The sequence below is a fragment of the Humulus lupulus genome, chromosome 1 (assembly GCF_963169125.1).
Source record: "Humulus lupulus chromosome 1, drHumLupu1.1, whole genome shotgun sequence".
In the NCBI taxonomy this organism is placed as follows: domain Eukaryota; kingdom Viridiplantae; phylum Streptophyta; class Magnoliopsida; order Rosales; family Cannabaceae; genus Humulus; species Humulus lupulus.
In genome coordinates, this window is record NC_084793.1 from 165123324 (window position 1) to 165131684 (window position 8361).

General features: G+C 33.4%; 1 protein-coding gene across 1 annotated transcript; it reads right to left on the reverse strand.

The window, feature by feature from the left end:
* Positions 1-943: 943 nt before the first annotated feature.
* Positions 944-7975, reverse strand: LOC133800062 (uncharacterized). Its single transcript, XM_062238043.1, has 14 exons — positions 7756-7975; positions 5980-6099; positions 5468-5524; positions 5282-5383; positions 4954-5037; positions 4755-4873; positions 4531-4632; positions 3736-3852; positions 2804-2869; positions 2631-2697; positions 2092-2145; positions 1927-2016; positions 1584-1622; positions 944-1475 (listed from the first exon to the last, which is right to left on the reverse strand). Exons 1-14 carry the CDS (start codon positions 7777-7779, stop codon positions 1356-1358), a joined length of 1161 nt encoding a protein of 386 aa, XP_062094027.1. The 5' UTR covers positions 7780-7975; the 3' UTR covers positions 944-1355.
* Between the last annotated feature and the right edge of the window lie 386 nt (positions 7976-8361).

The following is an 8361-nucleotide window of genomic DNA, read 5'->3' on the forward strand; positions in this document are numbered from 1 at the left end:
TGCTACTGCATTTAGCCTACTAAAAACCTACTCTAAACTCGTACAGAACCAAAGTAAGGCAAAAGCACTTGAAAATTTCACAAAATCTTATTGAAAAATGAGAAAATGGAATTAAAACCATGGTTGAGCATACTTACAGATTGGTTTTTTGATCGATGAGTGAAGGAAGAATAGAAAATGCCTGAAAAATCCAAGTGTGAGGACCTGAGAATTTATGGGGGGCAAAGGATTTTAGAGAGTTTGAATGCATTGAGAAGAAGAGAGATAAAATGAATGTTTCGAATGCAAAGGTGGCTAGGCACATATTTTGCTCTCCTATCTATACGTAAACTTAGGGACAAATCTGATTCGCACAATTAAAGCAAGAAGAGATATGAAGGTCAGAATTAAATAAACCAAACGGCAGCAAAATGTTGGCAAGACAATTGTCACAGTACTCGAAACCCGTGTTGGGATTCCAGTTGATTATCTATGTAAAAATTGTACATGATTAATATCTATGCTCCAACTTGAGGGGAAGTATTAGCTTTATATTACCTCTGTAATTAGTATTAATTCCAGTTTCTCAATTGTATAGTTTCCTAAGATAGATTCCCAATTTTATATATATATATAAATATCTTTACAATAAAAAATCAAGAGAAAATATAAATCTTTCTCCTCACATATCAGGGACATATTCATGAAAGCTATAAACAAGGTTCAGGTTGAATATCTCTCTAACAAGCTGGGTACAATTAATCTCTATGCTCCAGCTTGTGGGAGAGGGTTACAAATTATATATAGCTGTAATACAGATTGTAGTTGTGTAATTAGCTTAATTCTAGTAATTCTAATTAGTGTAGGATCCTAATTTGTATATAAAAGTAAATGAATAAATAAATATAATAGATCTTCTATTTCTGCAGAAACTCTATCATAAGCAACAAAAAAATGGTGAAAATAGTTTAAACAACAAGCTTTGATTTGAACAAATACAAGGTTCAATAAACACAGAAACTGTACAATCACAATAATGGTAGATCTTCTATTTCTCATTCTCACCTTGCAGGCTTCACCTATGATCTATAATGTAAATTTTGTGTACTTTACAAAGAATGCTGAGAAGTTAACATGAAAACCCAATTGCTCCTCTCGGTGGATGTCGAATAATATATCCGCACTCTGTAATACAGTGGTTCAGTCAGTATTCATTGCAATGTTTCTTGGAAGCCTTGAAAGTGTTTGTCACAGCTGTTTGAGGTTCGCTTTTGTCAGAAGAATTGTGTGTATTTCTATCTGTGCAGATTTCTGTGTTTCACTTTTATATAACTACCAACCTAGAGTTCTCAGTGGATGGAAGTCTTTACATAAAATTAATGACTACTTTGGTTTGCTGACAACTGATATGGATCGACCCAACAACTATCCTCCTTAACCGCATTGTCCCATCTGTCCTTGAAGATCTTCATTTCAACAGAAGATTGCATCCTGACCTGAGAACAGAACAAGAAAAAGTGTCTGGGTAAAAGATTGGACAGTATTGGGCGTTGCAATAATTATAATATCCATAATATTTGGAATATTTACAAATATATATATACCTTGCCTCTGTTATCGACCTTTTTCAAGCCAGATTTAGCCTGCAATTAAAAAATAAAGATAAGAGTGAGATGGGAGAAACAATGCCTTACCATTATTTTCTTTTCATGCTTGATACATCACAAGGAGAAGAGGCTATTGAAGCAACACTTGCAAAGAGTACCGACCATGTTTTCGGTACAAGGTGCCAGCTAACGAATTTTAACATTGTTCGCATTTGAATACATTTATAGAAGAGAATTACTTGGCTTGAAAAGAAGTTATATTTCCTCCACTATAGATGCAAATCAAATAAACTCTCAAGCACAAAATATTAAGGAGTTCTTTTATGATAGCAGCACTTGCCTTATGGGTATTTGATACACCAAGGGTTGGAAGGGCCAGATGAACCACATATTCAGCATCAACCACACCAACTTTTTTCAATCGATCACCCTGAAAGGAAGTCCAATCATCATTGAGTACGGTTCAGTGAGTCCATGAATGAAATTTTGTAGAACAGAAATTTACCTGTGAACAATAGCCGAGTTGGATATCTAGGCCCCATGCATGGATCAAGTCATTCTGCAGGGATAATAAACAAGTAGAGAATAATCACCATATTGAAAGCAATGCAGAGGTGACAGTGTTAAATTAAAGACCTATAGTAAAAGCCTGTGGATTAATCCATTCAGGAAGCTACAGAATGTATTCAGGCTCCTTAATTTAAATTTACGCTGACCAGATAACCAAAAAAATCCAAAATGGCGTCACTTGACCCTAATATGATAAATTCCCTCACTTATTGTAGGCAATTGGGTTAGTTGGTGACCAGTAAGAAACACCAATCAAGATTAATGCTTTTAAGCCCAATGCATTCAGTAATAATGTCTATCTAAATTAACAAACGCATGGGAGATATGTTCCGCAAACAATTAGATCAGATATTACGAATCCTAGTGTACACTCGAATGCATTTGGTCTGTTGAAACTTTATGCATTTTATTCACAAATTGCCAAGAAAGACTGTTTGACTTTGGTTTGTACTTGAGTCTCCAGAAGTTCCATACCTGTATCATATGCCATACACACCGCCAAGCCGCCTGAGAAAAAACAGGTGCCATCATTTCGACCCAACTGTTTACAATTTTGTAAAATGAAATTTCTTGGTCATATTACAATCAAACACAATACCAATGTAATTAAATATCATATCAGAAGCTAAAGAAGACTGATTAGTTACCCAACACATGGAGGAGAAGAACTGCTGTCATCACACCTTCCACTGCCTTTAAATTTATAATACCTTCTGTTAAAAATATTGGGCAAAATGGATACATTATAACATGCAAGAAGTAAATCATGTGCCTTGTGAGTGACCCGAAGCCACTCTGTTATCCATAAGATCACAAATGTTTTACATTGAACCACTGGCTCACTTCACTTACAAGCTCAAGCAACTACAGAGAGATGAGTGCCAATTAAAAAAAAAAATTGTATAAACTTAGGTATGATCTTAATTTTAAGTGTTTGGAACCACATATACTATCCAAATTTGTATAAACTTAGGTGTGATCTTAATTTTCAGATTTGATCTCATAGTTCCAACATGTTACTTCCTCATCTATTAGAAAGTGAAATTTCTACCTCAGACTTCAAAAGAAGCAAACTATTAAAAATTGGGTTCCCTGGCCAAGCCTAACATGATCAAGTGTGAATTTATATGGAACACTATACGTTATAGGTTTTGCTCTGTTCGCATTTGAGAAGCTAATGTAAATTTCACAGGTGAACGAAATAAATGTAGACATGAAGAGAATTGGAGATTAGATGGGGCCCTAAAGTACATAACTAGACAGGAAAAGTTTGGATAACTTGTAGAGCAGAACGAAAATATCTGATAGAGTAACCAAAAATCATAAAAATAAACAAAATTCGTCTGGGAAAAATCCATTTACATTTTACATTTGAATATTGCATAGTTTTTAAGAGAATTCTTTTATGATATAATGTATTCTCACTCATTCAACTGAATATGCCACTTGTGAAGTACCAAAGTTGTACCCCTTTTTCTCTTTTCTTGAATTTCTGTGCAAACATCAAGTATTGTAGTCATGGAAGTTATGCAATTCTACTCTACAGAATTTCGTATATCTCAAAAAATATTATACCAACCTGTGCACTTTTGATCCCCTCTGTCGGGCAGTAATTGGATGATACACTGCTGACTTAACAGTATCAAGTGCTGGCTGTGATATTTCGAGTCCTTCATTTTGAACAATAGATATATATCTGCAATAGATTCAACTTCTAATATAATATTAGACAGACTTAACCATCGATGAAAGAAAAAAGCCATGTGTTCAAAAATTGAAAACTGATACAGATTCGATAGCCTCTTCATCTGTACTTCCCATGACTTCATGTTAATGTTAAAATTAACATATTTAAAACAACAAGCTTAATACATAATTTCCTTCCATTAACAAGATCTTTCATACAAATGTGAAAATTATGATTACCTAGGAAGCTCCCTGTGGGAGAAAATAAGCAAGATACAAGCAACAGGTATCATCAAGAGAAATAAGGATTGCATGCAGTGCTTGGGCTCATTTGTGTGTCAGGTGGAAATACCTCAGACTGCGGTATCCTTTTAATATCAAGTGTCTCCTAAGTGTCTACGCAACAAGTTGGATGAGCTTTTATAGAAGACATTTTTAAAATTCATTTGGTGAAAAAAAAAACATCAACTAAAGTTGGTTTACCCAGGGAGGACACAATTTATTGGTTATACTTGTAAGCATTTTCAAAGATCCCACACTATATGTACATTTGTAAATGTGCACGCCCATGTCTATATACAAGTGCAGTAGTATATGTCAAGGTAGCAAATTCTAATGATTCTAATGTCAACATTTACAGGAACCAGATAAAGTTTATTGCCAAACAGCTAATACTGGTCATGCTTACCGTTTTGGGTTAAAATTCTCTACCCCAAGATCCTCATCCCAGAGAAATATATATCTATACTCGGCAACTATATCTGGATGCAAGAAACGTTTGGCAAACCACCTACAAGATCACAATATTAGAAAAAATACGAAACCACTGAACTAGTTTTATTCAATACAGTGGAAAATTCCCTTGACTAACCTCAGTTTCAGAAATTTATAGTTTAAAAGAATTAACATTACCATTTTGTCTGATTCACTGCAGACACATGTATCGCTTGATCACTCCATGCTAAATCCGTCCACTCATCCACGAAACCATCATAGTGAAAGAGCATCACCACAAAATCACTGGATGGAAACTGCAATTTAGAGCATGTACTAATCAGAATCATGAAGAGATGTTTTGAATACAGAAAGACATAAAAAAAGTGAGCAGAACCTTTTTAACAATTTTGTTCACTACTTCTTTCTGATTAATTCCAACAGCAATGGCCAGCAAGCTCAATGGAAGCTTTGAGCCTTTCTGAAACAATAACGCTTTGAATTAGGCAGTAGGTATAAATAAATACAGATCATGAACAATAAGACCTGAACCTGCCATATCTTTAGGAAATTACTTATTATTGCCACCATTAGTTTTATCAATCATATAGATTTTATCTTTTGTTGCTGTTTCTCTTTTCTTTTCTAAAAGAAAGATTTAGGCAGCCGGTGTCCCACAATCCCTAACTTCAAAATTTGCAGAGAATATAGCTAGTTGCGCATACACTGTTCATAGTAGAGCCCCACAAAGGTTGCATTTGCAAGTTCGAAGTTTTGGCAATAATTCCTTTCGGTAGTGCAACAGTTTCCAAAGGAAAACAGTGATCCTGAGAGGAGAAGATACATCAAAAACATAAAATTATGAAACCATTCAAGAGTATCACAAAAAATTCAATCCAATGGAAACAAACCCGACAATCTGGTCTAGTATTATGCAATCCATAACTAAATTTCCATCGTGCCAATCTCTGCATTAAAAAATTGCATTGTTATGACCAGTAAGATTATTATAATTTCAAAGCAGTAAAGAAACAACAACCATCCAAACCGAAGAAAAACCCATAGCCTATGTGACCAAAAAAGAAAAGAACACGAGGAGCAGCCCAATTTAAAACTAAGTGAGATAAGAAACACAATTAAGGGCCGCGAATTTTATTAGTTTTAGCAATTTGAACTGGAAACAGTATGAAATACAGAATTTCCTATGACCAGTAAATGAACTTTTTATTGTTAGATATCATAAAAATGCCTCAAACCCACATTCACATATCAGCAAGACATTATGGATATTTTTTTTCCTTATTCACAAAAGCTAATCTAACATGTATGCTTCTGCAGGTTACAGCATTATATTAGCACAATTTAAGAAATTATGTCACCATGAAACACCATATTCTTGTGATATTGAAGAAATTATGCATACTTCTCTGTATTGATTTTCAATGAAAGCACTGCCAATAAAGTAGGCACCGCAAAGCAAACAAGCCAAAATGACAAGACTGCACAAGCGTGACCTACAATTTGGTTCCGTGAGTACAGTACCCTGACAAAACAAAGAGCAAAACTGGTCACAATTTATAGTTGGTTTAAAGAAACTATATTCTAATGATCATTTCAAAAGTAATAATATACACCCAAATCATTTCTATCCATCAATATGCAAGTCAGCAATAACATAGTCCATCTTTTGATGATAAACTATTCCATAATGCACACTTGCTACAAACTTGTTAATTGTGGCAAACTGGAAACTGACTCCTTTCTCCATTTGAGCCATAATTACTACAAGGCATTCTATTGATTATTGGAAACCGCAGTAAAACACTTCTGGCAAGTACAAGAGATAATGTAACAAGCAAAAGTAATAAGAAAAAATTTATAGTGGTTTCCTTTGAAATATACTCCAACCGCTACTAATTTCAAGTAAATTTAAAGAGTTTGTAGTATAAAAGCTAATGCAAACTACAATTTAGAACCTTTAATGAAAAGCTATGCTACACAAAAGCTCCCTAGTCCCACCAACAAAACAAAATAATAATAAAAAATACAGCACAGAGACAAAGGATCTTAATATTTGTGACTCAGATATCTCTACAATGAGTACCATAAGAAATCATATTCAAAATTCATTATGACAAAAGATGATCAACTCTTTATACAAAATCCACAAACTTCGTCATCATATTTGTCGCAAATAGAACCAAAAGTCAACATATGATATACTCACATGTCAAATATATCCAGTATTGCCATAAAGAACTCAAATACTTAATCACACTTCTCAGCCTTCTGATGAAATAGAGGTCTAATTACTACAGATTCTCAGTAACCTTGAATTAGTCAAATGGTCTAATTAAAGAAGCGAAACAAATATATAAAATTGAGAAAATCAAATATGCAGAGAGTGAAGCAGCTATATCGTTTTCATCCTACCTGACCCCTGTTTGGTTACTGAGAAAATTTAGTGTCAAAACTAAAAAAAAAAAAAAAAGAATATATTCTAATATACAAAATATTTAGATATTGGCGTCGTCGAAAGGTTAATAGCCAATAGAATAATACTCACAAGTCCTTCCCAGTTCGTAAGAGCCGTCAAAAACAAGTTTTAAGTCCATAACTACCCCTCTTCCCAACCTAAAATCATTCTTGGTCACCGATATGATGACCAAATAAGACCATCCAAGCAAAACTAGCATATATTTATATATATATATATATATATATCTATATTATTCAAACTAAATAAATAAATAAGCAAAAAAATAATAATAAATAAAGTGGGATTGGTTCCCAACTTTCTCAGTAACCAAACAGAGTGTGAAGATTAAGTGATTCAATTCAATAACCCAAAATACACATAAGTACATGATTCTAAACTTTTTAAATGATAACCAACATAAACTGCTTTCAGATAAATCTCTAGGAGCAGAAACCAAGCAAATAAGACACCCAGACATTGATTCTGTTTTCATCTACTTTTCTTTCACCAGCCAAAAATATACAATTCAAACAAAAAAAAATAGAAGAAGAAGAAGAAGAGAAACTACTTCCGTCACCAAAAAACACGTAAAGCCAATTTTGAAAACAACCCAATAGCTCGAACACTCTTTAAGAATTCAAAACAACCATCTTGAAAGTATATGTACACACCTATACATATACAGAAAACGAAAAGAGTTTATACGGAGAGAAGACATACAGAGACAACAACTGGAGGCTTCATTATTCTCTTTTCAAAAAATAAAAAAGCAAAGCATGAGGGGGTAGTTCCAAAGATAAACAAAAGCTTCAAAAGAAGGAGCTTTTCTTTTTCTCTTTATTTTTCACAGCAAAACCAAAAGTCTGAATTTTAAAGCAACGAGTGAAATACAGTGAGGACGGCTCAAGGGGCAGGAAAAAAAAAAGAAGAAGAACATATTAATAGTTTTTCTATATTTTGCGTTTTAATTTATATACTTTATAAAAATAAAGTGGGGAGATAGTGGGAGATAAATGTACATAATAAATCGTGCAATAATAAGGAGGAGACGACTTCCAAAACGGTCCCGTATTATAGAAGCAATAATTAAAGGGGAGACCATAAAGCACTAACATTAGAGAAAGAATAAAATAAAATAATGCTTAAAATTAAAATTAAAAAAATAATGAATTTGTTTAGAAATAAAAAAAAATAATGATTAATAATTATGGTTTGAAAGTTAAGGAAAGAATCCTATTCTTATCTGTAATGTAACTGCTAAAATTTTGGTTGGTTCTTATTAATGAAAGAGAATCATATTGCAACAACTCATCCTGTTACTACTTC

What these genes read in the sequence shown, in the direction of transcription:
- LOC133800062 (XM_062238043.1), bottom strand. Translation starts at nt 7,779, where the DNA reads ATGAAGCCTCCAGTTGTTGTCTCT. An exon ending in GCAGTGAATCAGACAAAATG is followed by an intron (nt 4,633 to 4,754) that starts GTAATGTTAATT and finishes GTGATCTTGTAG; the next exon opens with GTGGTTTGCCAAACGTTTCT. An exon ending in AGGTCGATAACAGAGGCAAG is followed by an intron (nt 1,476 to 1,583) that starts GTATATATATAT and finishes TTCTGTTCTCAG; the next exon opens with GTCAGGATGCAATCTTCTGT.